This window comes from Palaemon carinicauda, chromosome 40 (genome assembly GCF_036898095.1).
Source record: "Palaemon carinicauda isolate YSFRI2023 chromosome 40, ASM3689809v2, whole genome shotgun sequence".
NCBI classification, from domain to species: domain Eukaryota; kingdom Metazoa; phylum Arthropoda; class Malacostraca; order Decapoda; family Palaemonidae; genus Palaemon; species Palaemon carinicauda.
This window is the reverse complement of record NC_090764.1, coordinates 382,052-409,638: the sequence shown is the minus strand read 5'-3', so window position 1 is coordinate 409,638 and position 27,587 is coordinate 382,052. Positions and strand designations below refer to the sequence as shown.

Below are 27,587 nucleotides of genomic sequence, written 5' to 3'. Positions count from 1 at the left end.
CCTTGTTATGTTAATGGCTTTACATTTTATTTAGGAAATATTTATTCTATTGTTGCTCTTCTTAAAATATTTTATTTTCCCTTGTTTCCTTTCCTCACTGGGCTATTTTCCCTGTTGGAGCCCCTGGGCTTATAGCATCCTGCTTTTCCAACTATGGTTGTAGCTTAGCAAATGTTAATAATAATAATAATAATAATAATAATAATAATAATAATAATGTTCTCTTTTGATATACATGAGTAACAATCCTCAAAGTCCCCTCATAAGTTTTATAACACTCTTAAGAGGAAAAAATATGCCATGGATATGACATTGTCTTGGTGACTCAGCGAGATTAGTTGCTATCAAGGTCCTTTGAATATACTGTTCGTTGCATAGTCATAATATGCAAGTCTGTCTTCTAATGAAAATATGGTATCTTTTTTTAAATTGTCATTTCAAATGTAAAGTGTTGACTTTTATTCTTTTGAGAGAGAGAGAGAGAGAGAGAGAGAGAGAGAGAGAGAGAGAGAGAGAGTCTTTATGAAGTTTGGTAAATGGGGCAATGAAAAGAATGATCAGTCACAAACAATTTATACTTAAATTGTCATTTCAAGTGCAAAGTATAGTATTGACTTTTATTCTTTTGAGAGAGAGAGAGAGAGAGAGAGAGAGAGAGAGAGAGAGAGAGGTCTTTATGAAGTTTGGTAAATGGGGCAATGAAAAGAATGATCAGTCACAAACAATTTATACTTAAATTGTCATTTCAAGTGCAAAGTATAGTACTGACTTTTATTCTTTTGAGAGAGAGAGAGAGAGAGAGAGAGAGAGAGAGAGAGAGAGAGAGAGATGTCTATAAGAAGTTTAGCAATGATGCAAAGAATAGAATGATCAGGCACACGAACATTGAGGTTTAACCTTCCCAGCTCACCTTAATATTCATGTTTTCAACATCAGGGAGTAGAACGTGTAGCAGAATTCGTTCCGTTTATTGAAAATGAATTAGGAGACAAAACGATTTATAAAAAGGCATTGATTACACCCAATTCCAAGCGTTATAACACAGACCGTCTTTATATCCTTTCCCATATTTTATCAAGGCAACCACAAAAGTTATTGTTAGTGATGTTCAAAGAATATACATGACTGAATACACAGAAACTAAAATTTAAACTGAATAATGACAGAAAGAAACAAGCATATCATGTCACTGGGACATGAGCACCAGCTGCTATAATTTCTAAATATATAATTTTCAGCTAAATTTCCAATCTTAACTTTTTGCATTAAAACTAGTAATAAAAAGACTCAAAATGCAAACTCACATATATTTTTAGCTTCTAATTTCCTTTATTTACTTACTCTGTCAATTAAAAAACATTCATCTTATATCCATTGTTCTATATTTTGACAAAACTGAAAAAAAAATTGTAAGCTTATGAATAACCGACTCTTCTCCACTGTTTGCAATAACATCAAACATAAATTCATCACCAAATAAGACATTAGAATTCTATCAGACAGGAGGAAGTCACAACTAACAAAAAATTTTCTTCAAAGCAGAATTAGTCACGATTGTTTGAATTCTGGTAAAATCTCGACAGGCCTCATTGGATTCCAGAAGAGCTTCAAAGTAAAACAGAATCCTTAACATACAGTACCCAATATCGACAGACTCATTTGGCTTCTAGGCAATCGCCTTACGTGTGGCTCACATCAGTAGCCAATACAGTACCTTTGCCTCCCATCTTGAAATACCTGCGCCAACTCAAAGAAGGTCACGGTGCACCCACTAAAGCATTCAGTGTAGCGCGCGTGCGTCCCAGGACATCTAAAGCCCTGTCCACACGATCGTGCATACCCGACGGGCAGACAGTGATACCAGGCCACAATAGTTAGTGAAAAGGAGGGTTGATGACATCAGAAGCGAGAAAACTAAAGGCAGGGATCTGGCAACACTCTATGATGCCAGATCCCTGTCTGTGGTTTTCCCGCTTCTGACGTCATTAACCTTCATTCTTACTAACTATTGTGGTCTGGTATCACTGTTTGCCCGTCGGGTATGCACGATCGTGTGGACAGGGCTTTAGGGCATCACAGACCTGTTATTGGTCAATCTCCTGCAGCAAGAGTTTCCTAGTACAACAGGATCATCGTATACCAAAACCAAGTATTAAATTGCATGGTAGATGTTATGCCTTTCTAAGAAAAACCCATTAACATAGACTGTATAGGTATCAATTTAGTCTCTTTTTAAATTCAAAGGGAGTATTCCCCCTTTTGATGACTGGTCAACATCAGCCATCTTGCGATGACTGTTTGATACCCATGACAGTGAGGTCTGTTTGATACCCATGACAGTGAGGTCTGTTTGATACCCATGACAGTGAGGTCTGTTTGATACCCATAACAGTGAGGTCTGTTTGATACCCATGACAGTGAGATCTGTTTGATACCCATTACAGTGAGGTAGTTGCTGACCAAATGCCCCCACTCTTGGGTACCTAAGAAATAGATATCTATTAAAGGCTCGTGATAGGGATGGCAAGTTTGCCCTTGTCAAGATTTTTGGGCAGAATGTGTCCTGCAACACTAGCGGCATTTTTAGATTCATTTCAGAAGCAGGTCCTCTGAAAGCTATTCAACTATTATACTGACCTGTTTGTTTTTATGATTTTAACTTGGTTTTCATAATTCTTATCATAACAAATGATATTGGCATCAATGACTTTCAATGTTGGGATGCCAGAAACCCCAAGAACAATCAATCAGTCTCAAGAAGTCTCGTAACAACAGACTGGCCGCCTTCCTGAAAATCGGCAATTTTCATTTTACTGTACGTAGTTCAACGTCTAGTTTCTTCTCCTTTGCTACAAAATTCTGGAATTCTCTTCCTTGCTCTTTTTCGTTTTATTTTTCTTCATTTTCCTTATATCAGGGCTAGGAAGGAGCATTAGGCTCCTTATTCCATTGACCTCTGCTGTAAAATAGAAGTGATACCTCGGTAGTCGAATGACTCTAAATTCGAACAAATCGGAGTTCGACCAAAAAATTCAAGTAATTTTTGCTGCGGTGTTCGAACAAAAAATTGGAACTCGAACAGCCGAACGCGTAGCTGAGTGAGCTGAACGCGTGGCCGAGTGAGATGAGCGGCTATCTCGGCTACTCTCACTTGGTCGGTAGCAACGTTTCAAGAGAGATTGTCAGTGCGACAGCACGTTGAAAATTTATTGTGATTTAGTGCGTTTTATTGTCTTTTTTTGCCGATAATAATGGGCCTCAAGAAAGTTATTGATAAGGGGAAGGATAAGAGGAAAACAGTGAGAACAATGATCGAGTTGAAGAAGGAAATTATTGGGAAATACGAGAATGGTGTACGAGTGTCTGATCTAGCCTTGCAGTATGGCATGGCGAAGTCGACCATTTCGACCTTTTTGAAAAATAAGGAAGTGATAAAGAAAGCTAATGTTGCACAGGGAGTAACAGCAATTAATAAGCAAAGGCCACAAGTAATTGAGGAAATGGAAAAGTTGCTCCTTATATTTATTAAAGAAAAGCAGTTGGCCGGGGAAAGTATAAGTGAAGCTTTCATTTGCGAGAGAGCTCTTCATATTTATGAAGAATTGGTGAAGAAAAGTGCCAGTACTAGTGAAAGTGATTCGTCATTTACTTTTAAAGCAAGGGGCTGGTTCAAGAAATCCCGGAACAGGCGGCTGAAAAATACGTTGGCAAATTCGACCGATACATTAAGGAACAAAATTTGATCCCGCAGCAAGTCTTCAATTGCGATGAGACCGGGTTATTTTGTAAGAAAATGCCGGCCAATACCTACATTACCAAGGACGAGACGAAGATGCCAGGTCACAAGCCAATGAAAGATAGACTGATGCTGCTGCTGTGCGCCAATGCTAGTGGCGATTGCAAGATTAAACCCTTGTTAGTGCACCATTCGAACAACCCCCGGGTCTTCAAAAGAAACAATATCTTGAAAAGTGCACTATCATTTATGTGGGGCACTAACACTAAATCTTGGGTCACGAGACAATTCTTTATTGAGTGGATCAATGAAGCGTTTGCCCCCCAGGTTAAGGCATACTTGACTGAAAAGAACTTGCCATTGAACTGTCTTCTGGTGATGGACAATGCTCCTGCACACCCTCCAGGTCTAGAGAAAGACTCAAAAGAAGAGTACAGTTTTATCAAGATTAAATTCCTGCCCCCCAATACTACTCCCATACTCCAGCCCATTGACCAACAGGTCATTTCAAACTTTAAAAAACTGTATACCAAGGCCCTTTTCCAAAAGTGTTTTGAGGTGACTAGTGATACACAGTTGACCTTAACAGAATTCTGGAAGGATCACTTCAGCATCCTCAACTGTGTGAACATAATTGACCAAGCTTGGCGTGGTGTGACCTATAGGACATTGAACTCTGCCTGGCGAAAGCTGTGGCCATCATGTGTAACAGAGAGGGAATTTGAGGGTTTCCAATCAGTGGCTGGTTCAAGCACTGCTACTGTTATTTCTGAGGACACTGTTGTCGTTGATGAAATTGTTGGCATGGGAAGGAGTATGGGGCTTGAGGTCAACAGGGAAGACATTGATGAACTTGTTGATAGCCACTCTACTGAGTTGACCGTTAAAGAATTGTTGCATCTGCAACAACAGCAGCAGGATTTGATTAGGGAGCTGGAATCCTCAGAAGATGAGGATGTAAGAGAGGAGGTTCCAAGTTCAGTGATAAATGACATGTGTTCGAAGTGGGGAGAGTTTCAGGCTTTTGTGGAAAAATATCACCCAGAAACAGCAGTAGCAAACCGGGCAGTGAACATCTTTAATGATAATGTTATGTCTCACTTTAGAAGAATAGTGCAGAAGAGAAAGAAGCAGCTGACAATTGATATGTTTTTCATAAAAGAAAATTGAGCTGCTACATCCCAGCCTGATTCCCCTCCAAAGAAGAGAAACAGAAGAGAAAAAACCCTGAAGGACATTTGCCCAACCTTTTACTGGAGAGAGTAAAAACCCCTGAAGGAGAACTACCCAGCCACTTCATGGAAAGGGACTCTCCTTCCAAGCAGTAACCTCCCCCTTCCATCCTCTCCACATCCATTCCTGTATGCCATCGAACCGCTGCTCAAAGGTATGTACAGTAAATGGTTTAAAATTGTTTTATAGGATTTTCCGACCAATTTTGTACACGTTTAAATAATTAATGTTGTTTAGGTACACGTTTTATTGATATTTTGGGCATTTTGGAATGCGTAGGAACGTATGAAAATAAATACCATTATTTCTTATGGGAAAAAAGGTTTCGGTACTCGAACACTGATCCCGAACGGATTATGGTCGAGTGCCGAGGTATTACTGTATTTTCATACTAAATATCGGCTTATTGGTTGATTTTGATGAATACTACAGTTCAAAACAAATCATAAAACATGTCTAATGCCTATGCTCCTCAAGAATTCTCCACAGTTCTCATCTGAAGTCTAGAGCAAAATGAGGAACACCCTCATCTTGCTCTATTTTGCCTATAAATTCAAGATCCCCATCTTCCTTGATATTGGATCTGGTGACAAACGAAGATTCCTGAATGTCTATGAAATTGGTAAGGACCTCGGACATAAGTACCTGAATGTCTGCTTTGGCTGTACCCATTCACAGGCGAGGACATAAACTGTGCTTTCAAAGGTAAAGGAAATGTTCAGCTTTTGAAAAAAATTAGAGAAGAAACCCCAAATTTATAATTGCTTCAACAGACTTGGCAACAGCTAGAGAGGGGATCAAGATGTAATTCTTGAACTAAAACAGTTCACATCCAGTTATAGTAGGAGAAGGATGGTGTTGGCATGAGTATAACACAAGAATAAACACCCAAGTGGACATTTAAGGGGTGGTGACTAGTACTAAGCACATGCGCTTTAATCGGAAAACCTTTCCATCGAAGTAGTTCCCTGTTGATTCGAAAGAAACGATCATCTGAAAGACAAGTGGAAATTCTAATCGTGTGGTTTCTGATCATGTGATCCCCAATTACCTAACTCCTGATCGCGGCGCGTGGTCGATCCCATGAGAAACGACAATTGTGGAGAATATGATGAATATTTTTTGTCAAGGGGAGAGAGTGCAATCAGAACTTTCCTGTAACGACAAAATACGAAGGAAAGACCATGAAGAAGCCTTGGTGATCATGAAGGGAAGATATCGTACCCTGGGGAAGCGATGAAAAGGTTCTTCTTTCAACCACTGTCTTAGACTGGAAAAACTGGAACAAAGCAGATGCCATTAGTTCTGTAACCTGAAAGTCACGGAGGAATAAGCGAGAGAGATCCAATCGCGAGGTGTACGACTAGCATGTAAAAGATCGATTCTGCAGTGAATGCTCGTGCTGGGACCTCTCAAGAGATAACGGATTGTTTAGAGAACAGTGGCGATATGGAAGGCTGGGCCTGGGTTGTTATCTCTGGAACTCTCTGAGGAGGGAAAGGAAAGAGGGTAGCATTCATCCGAGCAGTGATGGCAGGTGTGTGCACCCCCTATACCAAGTACATTATTCCCTGGGAAGGAAATTTTCTGATATGAAACCTATTGTCTCGCATGCAAGGTGATAACATTTCAAGGTATATTCCCAAGTGGTAACGCTCCAGGTCTGTTTCAGTGGTTTTCTTGATAGTTCTCAAAGTATTATCATTAGAGAAGTGTCTTGGGAATGGCCCAGCGCAGGAAGGACGAAGGCACCTATCATTGTCCTGGCCAGCAGTGCTTACGCTTGGCCTCACATGCGACTTATTATTGGTACCAGGAGCATGAGCTGTATCTTATACCGAAAAACCTTTCCCGGGGAGGGTCATGTTTTGGTACAGCACTGCTCTTCCTACGAAGCTATTTTGAAGCTATAGGTCAGTGTCTCATGAGACTTACTCCTTCTCTCGCTCGCTCAATATAGGTCCTTCTGGGTGAAGACATCTCTTTGAACCTCTAAAAAAAGTGGGTGTGGGCTCCAGCCTTCATCCTAACCGACGATGTGCGTATTCGTTCCTCTTCAATGTCATGACACGTACATACGTCGATCGTGAGGACAAAGGATACATATAGTGTGGATTTCAGGTGGGCATGGATTCCAGATTGAGTGGCTTCCCAGTGCATGTGGATTTCAGTGAGTATGGCTTGCCAATGTATGTGGATTCCAGTGTGCATGGATTTCGGATTTGTGTGGACTTTCGATGTGCTTGGTTTCCCATGCATGCGGATTTCAGATGCACTTGGTTCCTCGTGCCCATGGATTCCCTGTACGTGTGAATTCCCGAGTGTTGGAAGACTGCATTCATGCTCACAAAGCAGGAGCAGTATGTACCGATACAGTATTTCTTCCCATACAGTGACAACTCTCGGCACGTATACCTTACTCTCTTTACCAAAGTGAGAGAAAGAGACCAGGAAGCGGTAAAAGGGCGGTGTTCTTCATCCAACCGGCAGTGCGTCAAGTACTCAGACAATCTGATAAGGAGGTCCTGGCACAACACTGTCTCTCCCAGGGGGAGAGAAACGTAATGAGTACAATAATGCAATGCCACTATCGATTGGCTTCATGGACTTCTGCGGTGATATCTTCTAAATGCTCTACTCCTTGAAGCAGCAGAGAAAACTCTCAATGAAGATGAGGCAGTGGAGGAGGAGGAACTTGCAATTCCCCTTCACAGGGCAAAGACAACACTCACATGGGGAAAGGCAGGATCTCTCAAGAGACAGCCACCAAAAGATATATCCTTAGTGTCTTTCTTGGATTGGGAGCATGCTGAAGGAAAGGGTGGTGATTTCCTTTACCGGTAGCACAGTGCTCAGGATTAGTTGTCGTCATGAACCCTTACTAGCAAGGGAAGAGACAGCAAATATCAAAGCTGTCTAAACATGAGAAGGATGCAAAAGATTGCACAGATACCTGTCAGTGCTAGTTATCAGGAAACAGCTGCAGAACTTTCGTCTTTCTTCATATCCCTCACCCACAAAAATCTGCCTAGAGCCCTTCTGTAATAGAAGCAAATGATTAAAAAAGCCAGATAAAGACTTGGGGAGTACAGTCTGTACTCTCCATCGGCTGAAAATAAAATGGCTACTCAGTGTGCTGGTGTGGGACCGAGGCTTCCCTGCCACTAGTAACTACCGACACCTTGTTATAACATTAACCAAGTTCCAGCCATACTAAAAATATATTCCTTTTAAAGGACAAGGGTTTGTATATGCGTAAGAACATGTTATTTTTATTAGTAAAATAAATTTTTGAATATACTTACCCGATAATCATGTAGCTGTCAACTCCGTTGCCCGACAGAATTCTACGGGAGGGATACGCCAGCTATCACAATACTAGAAGGGGGTGTACTCACCAGCGCCACCTGTGGCCAGGTACTACAGTACTTCTTGTTGACACCTCCTCAATTTTTCCTCGGTCCACTGGTTCTCTATGGGGAGGAAGGGAGGGTCAATTAAATCATGATTATCGGGTAAGTATATTCAAAAATTTATTTTACTAATAAAAATAACATTTTTCAATATTAAACTTACCCGATAATCATGTAGCTGATTCACACCCAGGGGGGTGGGTGAAAACCAGTGTACAAGATTAAAGGATAGCTAAGTATCCCGTATTTCATATAACAGTTATCTCAAAATAACAATGAAATAATAAGTACCTGGTAAGGAAGTCGACTTGAACCGTTACTCTGCCTCTTTTTTAAGTTCGTCTTCCTTACTGAGCGCAACGTTCCTCTTAGGAGGCTGAATCAACTCAAAGGTGCTAAAGTATATAGGGCTGCAACCCCTACTAAAGGACCTCTACACAACCTCTAACCCAGGCGCTTCTCAAGAATGAATTGACCACCCGCCAAATCAAAAGGATGCGGAAGGCTTCTTAGCCTACCGTAACAACCATAAAAACAACAATAAAAGCATTCAAGAGAAAGGTTAAAAAAGGTTATGGGATTAAGGGAATGTAGTGGCTGAGCCCTCACCTACTACTGCACTCGCTGCTACGAATGGTCCCAGGGTGTAGCAGTTCTCGTAAAGAGACTGGACATCTTTAAGATAAAATGATGCAAACACTGACTTGCTCCTCCAATAGGTTGCATCCATTATGCTCTGCAGAGAACGGTTTTTATTAAAGGCCATCGAAGTAGCTACGGCTCTCACTTCGTGGGTCCTTACCTTCAGCAAAGCAAGGTCTTCCTCCTTAAAGTGAGAATGGGCTTCTCTAATCAGAAGCCTTATATAATACGAAACCCCGTTTTTGGACATGGGCCTCGAAGGTTTCTTGATGGCACACCATAAGGCTTCTGACTGTCCTCGAATAGGTTTTGACCTATTAAGATAATATTTCAGAGCTCTGACAGGGCAAAGAACTCTTTCTAGCTCGTTACCTACCATGTTGGAGAGGCTAGGTATTTCAAACGATCTAGGCCAAGGACGTGAAGGAAGTTCATTCTTAGCTAAGAATCCGAGCTGTAAAGAACATGTTGCAGATTCGGATGTGAACCCAATGTTCTTGCTGAAGGCATGAACCTCACTGACTCTTTTAGCTGTTGCAAGGCAGACGAGAAAAAGAGTCTTGAGGGTAAGGTCCTTGAAGGAAGCTGACTGGAGAGGTTCGAACCTAGGTGACATAAGGAACCTTAAGACTACGTCTAAGTTCCAGCCTGGAGTGGGTAGACGACGCTCTTTAGAAGTCTCAAAAGACTTAAGGATGTCTTGAAGGTCCTTGTTGGAAGAAAGGTCCAAACCTCTGTGGCGGAGAACTGAAGCCAACACACTCCTGTACCCTTTAATCGTAGGAGCTGAAAGGGATCTCTCATTCCTAAGATGTAATAGGAAGTCAGCTATTTGGGTCACAGAGGTATTGGTAGAGGAAACTGCATTGGCTCTACACCAGCTCCGGAAGACTTCCCACTTGGATTGGTAGACTCTACGAGTGGATACCCTCCTTGCTCTGGCAATCGCACTGGCTGCCTCCTTCGAAAAGCCTCTAGCTCTAGCGAATCTTTCGACAGTCTGAAGGCAGTCAGCCGAAGAGCGTGGAGGTTTGGGTGCAACCTGTCTACGTGAGGTTGACGTAGAAGGTCCACTCTTAGAGGGAGAGTCCTGGGGACGTCGACCAGCCATTGTAGTACCTCTGTGAACCATTCTCTTGCAGGCCAAAGGGGAGCAACCAGCGTCAGCCGTGTCCCTTCGTGCGAGATGAACTTCTGAAGGACTTTGTTTATGATCTTGAACGGTGGAAATGCGTAAAGGTCGAGATGGGACCAGTTCAGCAGAAAAGCATCCACATGAACTGCTGCTGGGTCTGGAACTGGGGAACAGTACAAAGGAAGTCTCTTGGTCATGGAGGTGGCAAACAGATCGATGGTCGGCTGACCCCACAAGGTCCAAAGTCTGTTGCACACGCTCTTGTGGAGGGTCCATTCCGTGGGGATGACCTGATCCCTTCTGCTTAGGCGATCTGCTGAGACGTTCATGTTGCCCTGAATGAACCTCGTAACGAGGGTGAGGTTTAGACTTCTTGACCAAATGAGGAGGTCCCTTGCGATCTCGTATAGGCTCCTCGAATGGGTCCCTCCTTGCTTGGAGATGTAAGCCAAGGCTGTGGTGTTGTCGGAGTTCACCTCCACCACCTTGCCTAGCAGGAGGGACTTGAAGTTCAATAGGGCTAAATGAACTGCTAGTAGCTCCTTGCAGTTGATGTGGAGCGTTTCCTGTTCCTCGTTCCACGTTCCCGAGCACTCCTGTCCGTTCAAGGTCGCGCCCCAGCCCGAGTCCGATGCATCCGAGAAGAGATGAAGATTGGGGGTCTGAATCGCCAACGATAGGCCCTCCCTGAGAAGGAGATTGGTCTTCCACCACAAGAGAGTGGTCTTCATCTCTTTGGTGACTGGGATAGAGACTGCTTCGAGAGTCAAACCCTTGTCCCAATGAGCTGCAAGATGGAATTGAAGAGGGCGGAGGTGGAGTCTCCCTAGCTCGACGAACAGGGCCAACGATGAAAGGGTCCCTGTGAGACTCATCCACTGTCTCACCGAGCAACTGCTCCTCTTCAGCATGCTCAGGATGCAATCTAGGGCTTGGCTTACCCTTGGGGCCGATGGAAAAGCCCGAAAATCCTGACTCCGAATCTCCATTCCCAGGTACACAATGGATTGGGAGGGAATGAGCTGAGACTTTTCTAGATTGACTAACAGACCCAGTTCTTTGATCAAGTCCAAAGTCCAGTTGAGACTCTCCAGACAGCGACGACTCGTGGAGGCTCTCAACAGCCAGTCGTCTAAATAAAGGGAGGCTCTGATGTCCGATAAGTGGAGGAATTTTGCTATATTCCTCATCAGATGCGTAAACACCATAGGAGCTGTGCTTAGGCCAAAACACAGGGCTTGGAATTGGTAGACAACCTTTCCAAAAACGAATCTCAGGAAAGGTTGGGAGTCTGGATGAATAGGAACGTGAAAGTAAGCATCTTTCAGGTCCAACGAGACCATCCAGTCCTCCTGCCTGACCGCTGCTAGGACCGACTTCGTCGTCTCCATCGTGAACGTCTGCTTGGTGACATAAGCATTGAGCGCGCTGACGTCCAGCACCGGTCTCCAACCTCCTGTCTTCTTGGCCACCAGAAAGAGACGGTTGTAGAAGCCCGGGGATTGATGGTCCCGGACTATAACCACTGCCTTCTTCTGTAAAAGGAGCGACACCTCCTGGTGCAACGCTAGCCTCTTGTCCTTTTCTTTGTAGTTGGGAGAGAGGTTGATGGGAGATGTGGTCAGAGGGGGTTTGCGGCAGAATGGTATCCTGTAACCCTCCCTCAGCCAACTGACAGACTGGGCGTCTGCACCTCTCTTTTCCCAGGCTTGCCAGAAGATCTTGAGTCTGGCTCCTACTGCTGTCTGGAGATGAGGAGAGTCAGTTTTTGCCTTTAGAAGTCTTGGAACCTTTCCTAGACTTGCTCCTGGAAGAGTCTGGACGGGAGCTTCCTCGGCTGGGGGCTCTACCACGAAAGGGCGGAATAAACCTCGTAGCAGGAGTATCAGCCACTGGGGTGCGATAAGTCCTGGGGACTGAGGTAGCAACCTTAGTCTTACGAGCTGATGAGGCCACAAGATCATGGGTGTCCTTTTGTATCAGGGCCGCAGACAAGTCCTTAACAAGCTCTTCGGGAAACAGGAACTTAGAGAGCGGAGCGAAAAGGAGTTGAGACCTTTGACAAGGTGTGATGCTGGAGGAAAGGAAGGTACAAAGCTGCTCCCTTTTCTTAAGCACTCCTGACACAAACATCGAAGCAAGCTCGCCAGATCCATCCCTAATAGCCTTATCCATGCAGGACATTAAGAGCATGGCTGAGTCCTTGTCCGCAGGGGAGGTCTTCTTGCTAAGGGCCCCCAGGCACCAGTCTAGGAAATTGAACATCTCAAAGGCTCTAAATACACCCTTTAGGAAGTGATCAAGATCTGAGAAGGTCCAGCAAACCTTAGAGCGCCTCATTGCTGTTCTACGAGGAGAGTCTACCAAACTTGAGAAGTCAGCCTGGGCAGAGGCAGGTACTCCCAAGCCTGGTTCCTCTCCTGTGGCATACCAAACGCCCGCTTTAGAAGTGAGCTTAGTCGGAGGAAACATAAAGGAAGTCTTTCCTAGTTGCTGCTTAGACTGCAACCACTCCCCTAAAATCCTTAACGCTCTCTTAGAGGACCTTGCAAAGACGAGCTTAGTATACGTTGACTTGGCTGGCTGCATGCCCAGCGAAAACTCAGATGGCGGAGAGCGGGGGGTAGCAGAGACAAAATGGTCTGGGTATACCTCTCTGAAAAGAGCCAAGACCTTACGAAAGTCAATAGGAGGCGGAGAAGACTTGGATTCATCCACGTCTGATGAGGGGTCCAGGTGTGCAGCCTCATCATCAGAAACCTCATCACCAGAGTGTAGCGAAGTGAGAGGTAAGGTATGCTGAACAGCAGAATCTGCACGAGCTGGAGCAAAAACGCTTGTGGTTTCTTCCTCAAGTCTCTGTTGAGGGAACACCTGAGGCTCAGGCTGCAAAGGCTGGTCAAAAGAAGTAGCAGAAGGTAGGCGCATGGGTGGAGGAGGCTGACTCCTGGCATGAGTGTCTTGCCTCAAGGGTTGCGCTTGCTGTAAGGTGAGCGGATGCGCAGTAGCAAGTTCCTGAGGAACGAGTTGAGGTTCCTGAGGTGTGAGCTGCGAGAGTTGGGGTAGAGGCTGCGCAGAACGCATAACTTGTCTCGCGAGTTGAGGTTCCTGAGGCGCAAGGCTAAGGTGTTGAGGCTCTCGCCTTGAGGAGGGTTGAGGTCGCTGCAGCGAGAGCTGAGGTGTCTGCCTCATGGATGGGAGAGGTTGTTGTACCTCAAGAGAGTGTTGCCTCACTGGTGGAACCGCAAGTGGAAGCGGAGGAAGTAAGGTATAAGCTTCCTGTTCCCATTGCTGAGGTTGCCTTAAGGAAGGCGGAGGTAGCTGCACACCACTGGAAACTGGTAACTCAGTACGTGGTAAGGTATCCTGAGGAGCCTCAACATCGTACGCCTGGCAGGCAGGACTGCGGTTAGGCGGAGCGATCGCAGGAGGAGGTGTAACCTTCTCAGCCTGACACTCACGCATCAAGACCGCAAGTTGTGACTGCATGGACTGCAGTAGAGTCAACTTGGGGTCGGCAGACACTAAGGTCTGCTGAGGCAAAGCCTTAACAGAAGAGATCTGTTGCGGCAGCACCTTACTCCTCTTAGGAGGAGTGCCTTCAACTGATGACTGCGGCGAGTCAGAGCTGATCCAATGACTGCAGCCAGGTTGTAGAGCTCTTGAGGTCTGGACTCTGCGTTTGAGAGGTCTTGAGACCTGAGTCCAACGTTTCCTCCCTGACAATTCTTCAGCAGACGAGTAAAAGACGGGCTCAATCGTCTGCGGGTGGGAGTGACGGTCTCTGGAAGACACGCCCGCAACCACCGAGGATACTTCTGTGCGCCGATCAAGGCCTGCCGAACCCTTTTGCCCTTCGACATTGCTTCTCCCCTGGGCTTGGGAGCTTGCAAGAGGTCCCGGACTGGGAGGACGACTGGCACGCACAGAAGTACCCTCACGCACCACACTGACACTGACACTAGCACTTGGCACTGCACTGACACTAGCACTCGTCACAGCACTGGCACTATTACCACCCACTGCACTCTTGACCTTAAGTTCCTTGACTTCGGCCATAAGAGACTTATGATCACTAACCACCGACTCCACTTTGTCACCTAAAGCCTGAATGGCACGCAAAACAACAGACATATCAGGTTGAGGGCAAATAGTAGGTTCGGGGGTAGCCACTACAGGGGGAGGAAAAGGTAGGGGATCATGAGGTGAGGAAAAAAGTGAAGAGCGAGAAGAACTTCTCCTAACTCTCTCTCTCTCTCTAACTTGGTTGAATACTTAAGAAATCAGACAAAATCAAGTTCCGAAAGTCCGGCGCATTCCTCACATCGATCTTCCAACTGACAGGGTCTTTCCCTACAGTCAGAACAAGCGGTGTGAGGATCTACCGAGGCCTTCGGAATACGCCTATTACAAGACCTACATCGTCTATGGGGTGGGGCTTGTGAAATGTCAGACATCTTGAATCAAAGAGTTAGCCAAGTGGGGATTCCAAATCAAGCAAAAAGATCGTTAACCATTAATCAGAACTAAATAATAGCTATCTAAGCTAATATAGAAGTTTTCCAGTAAAGCGACAGCCGAAATCTGAGAGAAATACTTCACCAAAAGCCGTGAAAATACTCCAAGATCATAAGCGTATCCCAGAACGTCTTGCCGGAAGCACGACAGAGGAAAAATTGAGGAGGTGTCAACAAGAAGTACTGTAGTACCTGGCCACAGGTGGCGCTGGTGAGTACACCCCCTTCTAGTATTGTGATAGCTGGCGTATCCCTCCCGTAGAATTCTGTCGGGCAACGGAGTTGACAGCTACATGATTATCGGGTAAGTTTAATATTGAAAAAAAGATATTTCATTGATGTAATCTAATTGGGTCTGCCATTTCAATACCAAAGAATGGGTACTAAGATAGTAGCTTGTGATTTATTTTAAAAGCATGTAAGTATATCAGAATGATCCCATTATTGCATAATATTTAGAATTAGAAAGATTTAATCAAAGAACAACCAGAGATTAGTGATTTTGTATCATGGAACTTCTCATCTGGCATCAAGAACACATTTGTTATAAGCATCACCTGATTCTGAAAGAAATATGAACCCTAAAACAGTTCTTGCAGATATACGCACTACATAACTACAAACAAAATATAATTATTACACAGTAAATTCAAATGAAGGACTATAAAACAATTGTAGGTGATCATTTAAATTTGTATGTATGAAAAAAAAAATACAGTACTGTATTATACATACTAGTTTATACAAGAAAAATGAATGAGAGAATTAATGAACATATTTATTGCTTCGTACATACATGTTTAGAATGCAGAGGTTCAACATGAAGGCAATGACTGTATCTGGGCTGGATTCAAGTGAAATGTGGAAAGAGTAAAAATAAATTGCACGTAGATTATCGAAACTGAACACTACCGAAAAAATACGTAATTCAATAACGGACATGATTAGTCTCTGTCATTCATCAAAAAATACTATACAGTAGTTATATTAATACCCCATTCATTCATACATTGCCTTTTTATATTTTCAATGAAAACTCTATTGTTTTCTTTTGTAATACGGGGTCTTCATTTTAACCGTCATACAGGCACACAGACACCTGATGTAAGACATTACACCTAAACAGGTCATCTAGTACTTACAAACTTAACCTGTTTCAAGAAGCTGCGTTAAAGTCGAATTGTGTTAGATTTCGGCCTAGGGTAGACCTAACCTGAATCCGATACCTATGATTTTCAGCTACATGAGTCAACAAATAATCAGGTTTCATATGAAATAGATATCAGGTTATCACAAAGCATTTTTGCTTTGTATTAACCCTTTTACCCCCAAAGGACGTACTGGCACGTTTCACAAAACACATCCCTTTACCCCCATGGACGTACCAGTACGTCCTTGGAAAAAACTGCTATTTAAAATATATTTTGCATATTTTTGATAACTTTTTGAGAAACTTCAGGCATTTTCCAAGAGAATGAGACCAACCTGACCTCTCTATGACGAAAATTAAGGCTGTTACAGCAATTTAAAAAGTATATATTGCAAAATGTGCTTGGAAAAAAAGTAACCCCTGGGGGTTAAGGGTTGGAAAGTTCCAAATAGCTTGGGGGTAAAAGGGTTAAATGATATAATAATGTTTTATTACAGTATCTATTTATCTTATCTTTGTTGAATGTTCGTAAGTTTATAACCTTCCTTACTTAAAATGGCACAAAAAGTTCTTTGCAACTTCCCTCTGGTCGTAACTGCATTACTTTCTACCTTCCAACTTGCAATCCATTCCCTTGGGTTTTCCAAAACAGCATTCCAACTTCGTTCTTACGTTTAAATTTTCACTTATTCAAGAAGAAATTCTTTAAACAAGGCATATAAGACTATATACATATGTGACTGAGAGGTCTTAATTAACTAATTACAAAATAATAATTATTGTCCTATTTTTGAAACTTGAAAATACCCCTGTAATGTACCAGGAAGTATGGATTTTAACCAAACCTTCCTCAAATGAAAAAACATACAGCGAGATTTCCAAAAACGGTACAATTTCAGAAAGAGAAGCTTCACACACATTCAAAAACTGCAAAAAAGCACGGCTTTACTCTGAGTTCTCGTACGAATCATTCAGTGAATGAATGTGCCTTCAAAGAATGTTGTATCATTCAAATACTGTAAAAAGCAAGACACAATCAATGACGATGAATGACACAGTGATAACCCGACAGAATATCGGGGTTACCACAAGCAATTTACGTAACTAGATCGTGAGAACTATTAGTAGATTATAACTCTTGCTATGACTCTCTCAGAGGTCAGTAAAAATTTAACAACGGCTAAATTAAATACGGAATATCTTTTATAGCAATCCTTCCATTTCTCGCATGAACTGAGAGTAGGCGTCGTCTTTGGTGGGCTTGCGGTCCGTGTCTTCAGCCTTTCCGCCGACCAAGTCCTTTGTATCTGTGAAAAATCAACTAGTTATTTCCGGGTAAAAAGTTCCTGTCAATATTGAAATGTCTTTAAAAGGATCTTGCATGAAACTTAATCAAATCTATTAATCAAACACAAGAATAATATCTGATGTTAAAAAGGGAGGAACGTAGAGAGTAGAGGTCCCCTTTTTGTTTTTGTTTCATTTGTTGATGTCGGCTACCCCCCAAAATTGGGGGAAGTGCCTTGGTATACGTATGTATGTAAAAAGGTACAGTATATGAGACCTACTATTGAAAATCTAAATTTACAAAATTGGCAGAAATATTGCCAGAGAAATATTTAATTTGCAGTGTTTTTAAAATGATTTAAAATGCTTTTCTTTCACTTGTAAGATATATAAACCAACAAAGAAAACAACACACTTATTACTTTCAATAAAGAATATTTCTTTTCCTATTTAATTTATCAGTTGAGATTTATAAAATTGTGAATAACACAACATAAGATGAAAAAATCTTTAAAAAATTGGATGAACATTAGATTTCATTGAATACTACAATGGGAAACAGAGAGAGAGAGAGAGAGAGAGAGAGAGAGAGAGAGAGAGAGAGAGAGAGAGAGAGAGAGAGAGAGATGCAAAGGTCCAAATTGTGAATAACACAACATAAGATGAAAAATCTAAAAAATATTTGATGAACATTAGATTTCATTGAGCACTACAATGGGAAACTAAGAGAGAGAGAGAGAGAGAGAGAGAGAGAGAGAGAGAGAGAGAGAGAGAGATGCAAAGGTCCACAACAAGTGACATTACAATACCTGTGGCCGATTTCCCCAACTTCTTTCGATCCTCTCTTTTTACTCTCAGGGCTGTTGGCAGGAAACGAGTAACGTCGGCACTCAGGTTCCTGAAAGAGAAAGAGGCTCTTAAGCACCACTTCATCAAACTCATCTCTGGTGGAGGTATCTCATGGCCATTGGGAGGAGATACTGTAGATACTGCAGTCTACTAAAAGCAATAGAGTACAGTACTACTTGACAACATCCAAAGGTAATCCATTCTTGAACAGGTGAATTGCACAAGTAAATGGAGGCTTAATCATTCAATAAGAAAATTGAAAGATAGTCACATAAAAGCAATATATACAGTACTTAACAACATTTACAAGTAATTCATTCTTAAGGTGTATCGTACGAATAAATCTAACATTTTACCATACTGTGCAAGAAAATTTAGAATTAATTTTCAATAAGAAAATTAAAAGATAACTTTATAAATCATGCAACATATTAATATTAACAGTTTGATAACTATATAACGTAATAATCTTATACTTATGCTATATTTTCAGGTGAGGGCATTGTTAGCATAGAATTGAGGCATATAGAGACATAAAAATCTCTGATCATTGTCTCGGACAAGAAATTTTCATAAAATGGAGTCCCTTAATCACTTCCCTTTGAGGACTACAAGGTATGGAGTACTTTTCTTTCTTGAAGTTTAGTATCTATCGTAAGCTATGTACTATATACTATTCCCTTTCTAAATGGGGATACCTCATCGTAATGAAAGGGTTTGTGTATCGCCATGATCAGCAAATCAGTACTAGTCACGGCCAACCATACTAGGTTAGTTTGCTGTGAGCATTCGGACTAATCTCCCACCATCAATCCATCTGCAATGGCCAACGTGGTGATGAAATAGTCTATCCCCAGACATGAATAAGGACATGTCTAAGGCATTTGTCTTGCAATGGACTAGAAACGACTGCATTTGTTGCTGTTGTTGTTGACGTATGCTATTATCATGCAATGTACTGTGTTCATAACTGTTTTAGTTAGCAGCCTTCATACTTTAGTGTGGGAACAGATGTTAGTTCTTGAGCATTTGTGTTTAAACAGGTTGATAATACAAAGATGCTCACCGGAAAGTACTGTAGTAAAATGAGAGCATCCCAGTATGAAAATCCATTATTATCATTACTCATTAATTGACTGATTGATCTGAAGTTTTCTGGCATCCTGATATCAGTCATTGATGTCTCATTACTAGCTAAGCTACAACCCTAGTTGGAAAAGCAGGATGCTACAAGCCTTAGGGCTCCAATAGGAAATATAATCTCATGAGGAAAGGAAATAAGGAAACAGATAAACTATATGCGAGAAGTTACGAATAAAAAAATATAAAATATCTTAAGATTGGTCATATTAAAATAGATCTGTCATATATAAAGTATGCAGAAAGAAATGTAAGCCTGTTCAAAAAAATCATTTGCCGCAGGTTTGAACTTCTGAAGTTTTTGTCTCGGAAATAAAGCAACATGATATATGTCGACTCTATGAAGTCCGTATTCTAAGAAGGACTGTGTCGGCTCTATGAAGTCTGTATTCTAGGAAGGACTGTGTCGGCTCTATGAAGTCTGTATTCTAGGAGGGACTGTGTCGGCTCTATGATGTCCGTATTCTAGGAAGGACTGTGTCGGCTCTATGAAGTCTGTATTCTAGGAAGGACTGTGTCGGCTCTATGAAGTCCGTATTCTAGGAAGGACTGTGTTGGCTCTACGAAGTCCGTATTCTAGGAAGGACTGTGTCGGCTCTAGGAAGTCCGTATTCTAGGAAGGACTGTGTCGGCTCTGTGAAGTCTGTATTCTAGGAAGGACTGTGTTGGCTCTGTGAAGTCTGTATTCTAGGAAGGACTGTGTCGGCTCTGTGAAGTCCGTATTCTAGGAAGGACTATGTCGGCTCTGTGAAGTCCGTATTCTAGGAAGGACTGTGTCGGCTCTATGAAGTCTGTATTCTAGGAAGGAGTAGTATATCTATGTGAAGTTACTTCAAGCGATACCTCACAGTTAAGCATGTAAGAAACTCGATTTTAAGAATTTCCTGGAAGGGAACATCAATATATTTACATTTCGTGATGGAATCTTAAAGTTTCGGCCTCAATAATAGCCCTAAGAAAGTCATCTACATCAGATATTGCATATGCAATGAATGCCCATATATACTAATCCAGATGATTTGATAATAATTCATGTATTCGATCTTAATCCTCCACTTTCAAAGTTATGAAACTGGTACTGAAATAACATGCCTTGGCCAATAATTTGAAGTTACAAGTACCTTAACAATGATGACCGACATTGAGACTAATATAGTACTGCCTTACATAAAAAAATGGAAAGAAACAAAAACTATTAACCCTTTTACCCCCAGGCTATTTGGAAATTTCCAACCCTTAAATCCCAGGGGGTTATTTTTTTCCCAGCACATTTTGCAGTATATTTTTTTTTATTTGCTCTAACAGCCTTAATTTTTGTCATAGAGAGGTCAGATTGGTCTCATTCTCTTGGAAAATGCCTGAATTTTCTCAAAAAAATTATCAAAAATATGCAAAAAAATTTTTATAGCATTTTTTTGCAAAGACGTACCGGTACGTCCATGGGGGTAAAGGGATGGCTTTTGAGAAACGTACCAGTACTGTACGTCCTTTGGGGGTAAAAGGGTTAAAATGTGACTCGGAAAGGGTTTTGGCTTCTCCAAAGAAAGCTTATGAACGTACCTGATCTGTGGTTTGGCTTCGATAGTTGCCGAATGCTTCTTATCATCATCTCTAGGCCTTGCAATCAACTGTGGACCAGCAGACAATACATTTGGATTGTGTACGGGTGGTAAACCACGGGGTGGCATCCCTGGAGGTGGCATGCCGGGAGGTACTCCCGGAGGCCTCATGGGAAGGCGCGGAGGCATCGGAGGAGGCATACGCATATTTGGCAGTCTCGGAGGCATGCCCTGAGGTGGTGGTCCAGGAGGTAGTCGAACACCTGGAGGATGAGGGAGGCCGGTGCGCATGGGAGGCGGACGGAACATGAGCGGGGGTGCGCCAGGGGGACCGACTGGTGGGATTACTGGAGGAATCACAGGTTGCATAGGAGGTTGTACAACTGGCGGAGGCCCAGTGGCTTGCACGATTGAGTTCGGAGCGCTTGGCAGAGCGGTTCCGGGCGGCGCCACGGGTAACGTGACACCCGGAACGCCTGGCAGAACTGTAGATGGAGTGGCTGAAGGTGGAAATCCAGGCTGGGGTCCACTTGGGATGGGATTTGATTGTGGAGCCCCAGGAACCGAGGGGATGGTTACAGGAGGACCAACGGTGGGTCTGGCTTGCGGAGGTGGTACGGTGAGCATAGGCTGCTGGATGTTTGTCGGGCCGGGCTCGTCGTCGTATGCAGGTAACTTATCTAATCTAGCCCTTAGATCAGCTTTCCTCTCAGCCTCTTTTTCCTTGAACAGTACCTCAGTTTCCCTCATGAAATCATCGATATCTTGTCCAGACATTTGCAACAGCTTAGTCTGCAGGCTCGTTAGTCCCTTGGATTTGGATATAGTTATTCTGGTGTCCTTTTCGTCGTCGGAATCGTCCGAATCTACGAACCGGATCGTGCGACTCTTAGGCTTTTCCTTGTCATCGTCGGAATCTGGCTTTTCGTTTTCTACGTTGTCATCGTCGTCTTCATCAATGTCGTCCTTTTCCGTGCCAGGCACGATTGGCTCTGCCTCCATAGATTTGTCGTCATCTTCATCATCGCTTAATTCAGGAGGCAAAGTGGGAGGGCAACCCGGAGGTCTTTTTGGCTCGGTTGGAGGAGCTACATAAGAGGACATCTTTTTCAGTATGCTGTGAGTGGGTACCATGTGCACGTTTGGAACGGGCAGTGGTACCACTTCAGGAGGAGGGGGCAGATCCGCCAAAACATCATCTGGCATTGGGGGCATGTCCAAATTGGGTAAGGGAATCTCATCGACAGTCACGGCCTGAGCATGACGAACAGACTCGAAATATTCAATCAGCGCTTGCCTCTTCTTCTCGTACTCTCCTTCCATGCGTCGAATTTCCAACCAATATTCCGGGTTCTCTTTTTCGTACAGTTTGAGAACTCGATCTAAAGTCTCTCGTAGTTTTTTTCTTTTGTCTTTTAACACTTTCTCACTGAGTGCTGGTGGAACTTCGACGTTATATTCTGAAAAACAAAATAAGTCACTGTAATTTTCAATAGCTCACTTGCTATATAAAGTAACAACAGTAAATGCAGTGATACTGCTTCCAAAAAGTCAATATGTATTAATGTGATTCCTATGCATTAGCAGGATAAACATCTAAGTACCATTTCCTGCAAAAGCATATGTGTGTAAGAGTAATTAAAATGAATAAGAATATTCAATCCTTTCCTAGAAGAACTTGAATGAGGAAAAGGTATGGTTGAAAGGCAATTACTTATAAAAATGATTACAGACATATACTGTACTGTTCTAGTAACTAAAATTATGAGTTACATAAATTTCTTTATTCATGATGAATATATGTTGAGATCTTTTAATATTACACACATACTGTTCAGGTAGTCTTACAACTTATGACACTTCAAGAAGAGTAAGCTTACCAGAGTCTTGTGGAAAAACCAATCGTGAAATTCATTCCTTTCATAAAGATAAATAAATACATGTGGAAAACACAGTGAATGATTCTTATAACAAACATACACAATAAACTACACCGCTTTTCCTGCAAGATTAATTACAATCTATCTTGAAATAATGATGTAACAAAACCTCAATGACTTATAAGATGAGCTTCCTCATATTCTACGCATCAACTCTCCAGTCAGGCTCATCACTCCCCACATTAGTGAGATGCGATACAATATATCTGGCTTAATCCCTTCTACCATTAAAAAATTAATACACAATTACACTCAGAGCACAATGCACCTTTTTTAGTGTGAATACCCATGACTTACCCATGCTGTCAATCTTCTCCATCTCCATGATGATTTGAGACGGGTCCTTTCCTTTCAAGACAGCGGCTCGGACCATCTGCCGCTGCTTTTTATTCTTCTTCAATTCTCTTTTTCTCGCCTCTTTTCCTGGAAAAAGTTTATGAAATTAATATCCGTGAATGACGAACACGATGAAAAGCTTACGTCTAATAATCAGTGCAATTTGGTTGAATGAATAATGAGAGATTTGGATAAAATAAATTGTAGCTCATGCATAATGTCAGCAGTTGGTAAGATGAATAAAAAACCTACTGCTATAATGCCTAAGAAAATTTTACTCAAGACAGCTAATGTATTAAGTCTGACAAAATCTGGTCTAATAGACCAAAATGAGGCTAGGCAGTATGTCTTCCAAGAAGAAACAATGTTCACTTAGTACAAACGAGTCCAATAATTCATCGTTACGAGAGAAAATGCAGACTAGACAACCGTAAACTAGGCCTCCGTTAGGCTGATCTTTTAAGGACATGACACCCTAAGTCAGGGTAGCCTTCAGAGCAAATCCTGCGAAAATTGGGTTACGCTACAGTCGTTTGGGGTTTTCTATGCGTCCTCAAGATCAGGGAAACAAAATCTCTCTTGTTTTGATAGTGCTTCATTACTATTACTGGGTTTTGATTACGGTAACTTTTTTTTTATTACCATAACTTTTTTATTATGACGATGACTGGCAGAAACACAAAGTATAAACAAGTCAATATAAACAACATAAATTAAGACTGGTACACTCTATATTTTAGGGTGTTTCAAATATTATGGATGACAATACATAGTAAAAACCCATAGTTTTTTAGTTATGGTAGTTGAGCCCCCTTAACTAAAAAAACATGGATTTCCACCGTAAAAGGGATTTTGACGAAGGAAAAAATCTATTTCTGGGCTCAACCTGTGTTGCTCCGTGAAATGCTCCTTATACCACATTTCTAAGGTATAAATACTGCTAAATATACCAGAGAAAAAAGTTGCATGGAATGCCAGGAATATACCCAGCTCACTCACCCTTATAAGTTGTCGGTATAATAACTGGGGCGTGATAAAACCACTATCAGAGGTCTCTTACCAATTAGTCTTCTCCTTCCTCCTCAACATCCCCCGTTACTACGAGGTGCTCAAAAAACCATGAAATGCATTAAATAAGTCTTAGTTTCTCCAAAATGCCGAGTTTACTATTCTACAATTTTACCAAACGTTGCAAGTTTCTGAGCCTCTAAAGTCATGTCGACACAACGAACTGATCATACAAAAACAGTGATGAGTCGGTAAGGGTGCCGAGTCGCCCTGTATTGTCTGTAGGAGACAGGTAAAACACAAGGTTAGGTTTTATTATAGAATAGTATGATATTAGTTTAGGGCACTTGAAGTAACATAATTGAATAGATGTTTCTAAATATACTACATAAGAACGTAGAGACAATTTCAAATCGCGAGAGGAGCAAAGATATATAATTAATTAAATACTGTTAATTTGGCATACCGGCATACAGGTAAATCCACTCAAATAAGTAAGATTTTTACATTACGAACAACATAGCTACAAACTACTCCATCGAAAATGGAATTGAAAAACCACTTTTCCCCAAAACATAGCTCAAGTGTTTCGATAGCGTTTTATTATTATGACTGGGTTTTGATTATAGTAACTTTTTTATTACCATGAATGGTTTTTTTAATGATGATGATTTTTTAAGCACTTTAGTATAAATAACATATAATAAGACTGGTACACGTTGTATTTTAATGTGTTTCAAATGTTATTGATGACGATACCTAGCGCAAAACCCATATATTACAGTTATAGTAGTCGATCCCTCATAACTCAATAACAGGATTTTTGCCAAAATTCTTTATAAAAAATGTTTATAACCCCATTAAATACACCAAGTAACCATCTTAGTTTCTCCAAACTATTTATTGTACTATTCTATAATTTTTCCAAAGGTCGTGAGTTTTTTAGCCTCTACAATCACACCGAGACAATGAACTGATCATACATATACGGTGATGAGTTGGTGAGGGTGCCGAGTCGTCTTGTTATCATCGGCAACTGTTTATTGTATTATTCTATAATTTTTCCAAAGTTTGTAAGTTTCTGAGCCTCAACAATCATACCGAGACCCTGAACTAATCATAAACATTGGTGAGTTGGCAAGGGTGCCGAGTCGTCCTGTTATCGTCTACAGCTAGAGTGAGAAAGTGCAGATTAGACAACACGAGATTTTAAGTTTCTGAGCTTCTAAAGTCATACCGAGACACTGAACTAATCATAAACATTGATGAGTTGGCAAGGGTGCCGAGTCGTCCTGTTATCGTCTCTGAGCTAATCATAAACATTGATGAGTTGGCAAGGGTGCCGAGTCGTCCTGTTATCGTCTCTGAGCTAATCATAAACATTGATGAGTTGGCAAGGGTGCCGAGTCGTCCTGTTATCGTCTCTGAGCTAATCATAAACATTGATGAGTTGGCAAGGGTGCCGAGTCGTCCTGTTATCGTCTCTGAGCTAATCATAAACATTGATGAGTTGGCAAGGGTGCCGAGTCGTCCTGTTATCGTCTCTGAACTAATCATAAACATTGATGAGTTGGCAAGGGTGTCGAGTCGTCCTGTTATCGTCTACAGCTAGAGTGAGAAAGTGCAGATTAGACAACAAGAGATTTTAAGTATCTGAGCTTCTAAAGTCATACCGAGACACTGAACTAATCATAAACATTGATGAGTTGGCAAGGGTGTCGAGTCGTCCTGTTATCGTCTCTGAACTAATCGTAAACATTGATGAGTTGGCAAGGGTGCCGAGTCATCCTGTCATCGTCTCTGAACTAATCGTAAACATTGATGAGTTGGTAAGGGTGTTGAGTCGTCCTGTTATCGTCTCTGAACTAATCGTAAACATTGATGAGTTGGCAAGGGTTCCGAGTCGTCCTGTTATCGTCTACAGCTAGAGTGAGAAAGTGCAGATTAGACAACAAGAGATTCTAAGTTTCTGAGCTTCTAAAGTCATACCGAGACACTGAACTAATCATAAACATTGATGAGTTGGTAAGGGTGCCGAGTCGTCCTGTTATCGTCTACAGATAATGAGTGAGAAAGTACAGATTAGACAACAAGTGATTTTAAGTTTCTGAGCTTCTACAGTCATAGGAAGGTGAACTGATTACAAACCGTCTTAATTTGGTAAGGGATCATAAACAGTCATAGGAAGGTGAACTGATTATAAACCTTCGTAACTTGGTAAGGGTACTGAGTCGTCCCGTTTTCGTCTACAGCTAAAGAGTAAGAAAATGCAAATTACACAAAAGGCAGTATGGGGGTGTATGTATGATAACGGCCACCTGTGTGTACGATTACGGCTAACTTAGAATACGGCAGTGTAAGGGGGGTCGCAGGGGGCGTTAGTTGAGTAGGTAAGGACACGGCTAGTAGGTTAGGGAGAGAGCTTAGGTTAGTTATCCATTTTTAATCCACACGGGAGGAACTGGCCGCTGATATACAAAGGCTCCGCAGTATGTATTGGAGTTTCTAATCCACTAGGGAGGAACTGGCCGCTGATATACAAAGGCTCCGCAGTATGCATTGGAGTTTCTAATCCACTAGGGAGGAACTGGCCGCTGATATACAAAGGCTCCGCAGTATGCATTGGAGTTTCTAATCCACTAGGGAGGAACTGGCCGCTGATATACAAAGGCTCCGCAGTATGCATTGGAGTTTCTAATCCACATGGGAGAAACTGGCCGTGGATGTACAAAGGCTCCGCAGTATGTATCCGAGTTTCTAATCCCCACGGGAGGAACTGGCCGCTGATATACAAAGGCTCCGCAGTATGTATCTGAGTTTCTAAGGTCATAATCAGACAGTGAACTAATCATAAACAGTGATAACTTGGTAAGGGTTATGAGTCGTCCTGTTATCGTGTACAAGATTCGAGTAAAGAAGGAGACAGTGAAAATTAAATAACCGTAAAATAGGCCTCAGCTAAGTCCGATCTATAAAGGGCATGACAACCTAGGCTAGGCTAGACTTCACGGCAAGGCTTGCTAATATTCTCTTACGCTACAGTCGCTTATGGTCTGGGCCCCATTGGAGCATGAATTACGGTAAAATAATTGAAAATACGATACAGTCGCTCATGGTCTGGACCCCATTGGAGCATGAATTACGGTAAAATCGTCGAAAATTACGATACAATCACCTATGGTCTGGGCCCCATGGGAGCATGAATTAGGGTAAAATCGTCGAAAATAACGATACTTACTGGCTTGATCTGTTGGATTCATATATTTACCACTCTTGGTGGTATTTATACTTCGACGTCCCATCGTGAAACACTTAAATTTACGATATTTACGATATCAATGGGCAATAGTAAACAGTATCGTAGCGCAAACGACTTCTGACGGGGCCTAATGTTATTGTTTTCACAAACAAACAAAAGACGGTCGTAAATGCTCCTTCTTCTTCTTCGCAATATCAGCTAGAAATGACTTCTAAAAGCTTTAATCATATTTAATTTAAAATTATAATTGTATTTCTATATAATATGAGATTGAAATAACATTATTTACTACAAAAATACGGCCATTATTAGTTTTATTTTAATTTTAGGACTGTTTTCCTGGTCCTATCTTACAGAGGAATTTTGTGCCTTAAAGGTCCTAC

General features: G+C 42.0%; 1 protein-coding gene across 1 annotated transcript; it reads right to left on the bottom strand.

Moving 5' to 3' along the window:
* Nucleotides 1-15,359: 15,359 nt before the first annotated feature.
* On the bottom strand, nt 15,360-27,342 carry LOC137632072 (WW domain-binding protein 11). Its single transcript, XM_068364053.1, has 5 exons — nt 27,184-27,342; nt 22,899-23,024; nt 20,663-22,121; nt 17,923-18,011; nt 15,360-17,133 (listed from the first exon to the last, which is right to left on the bottom strand). The coding sequence occupies exons 1-5, from the start codon at nt 27,245-27,247 to the stop codon at nt 17,030-17,032; spliced, it is 1,842 nt and encodes a 613-aa protein (XP_068220154.1). The 5' UTR covers nt 27,248-27,342; the 3' UTR covers nt 15,360-17,029.
* Nucleotides 27,343-27,587: the final 245 nt, after the last annotated feature.

Coding starts and splice junctions, on each gene's coding strand:
- LOC137632072 (XM_068364053.1), bottom strand. CDS start 27,247: ATGGGACGTCGAAGTATAAATACCACCAAGAGTGGTAAATATATGAAT. Junction 23,025..27,183: donor GAATCCAACAGATCAAGCCA/GTAAGTATCGTT, acceptor AACTTTTTCCAG/GAAAAGAGGCGAGAAAAAGA. Junction 18,012..20,662: donor GAAGCCAAACCACAGATCAG/GTACGTTCATAA, acceptor TTTCTCTTTCAG/GAACCTGAGTGCCGACGTTA.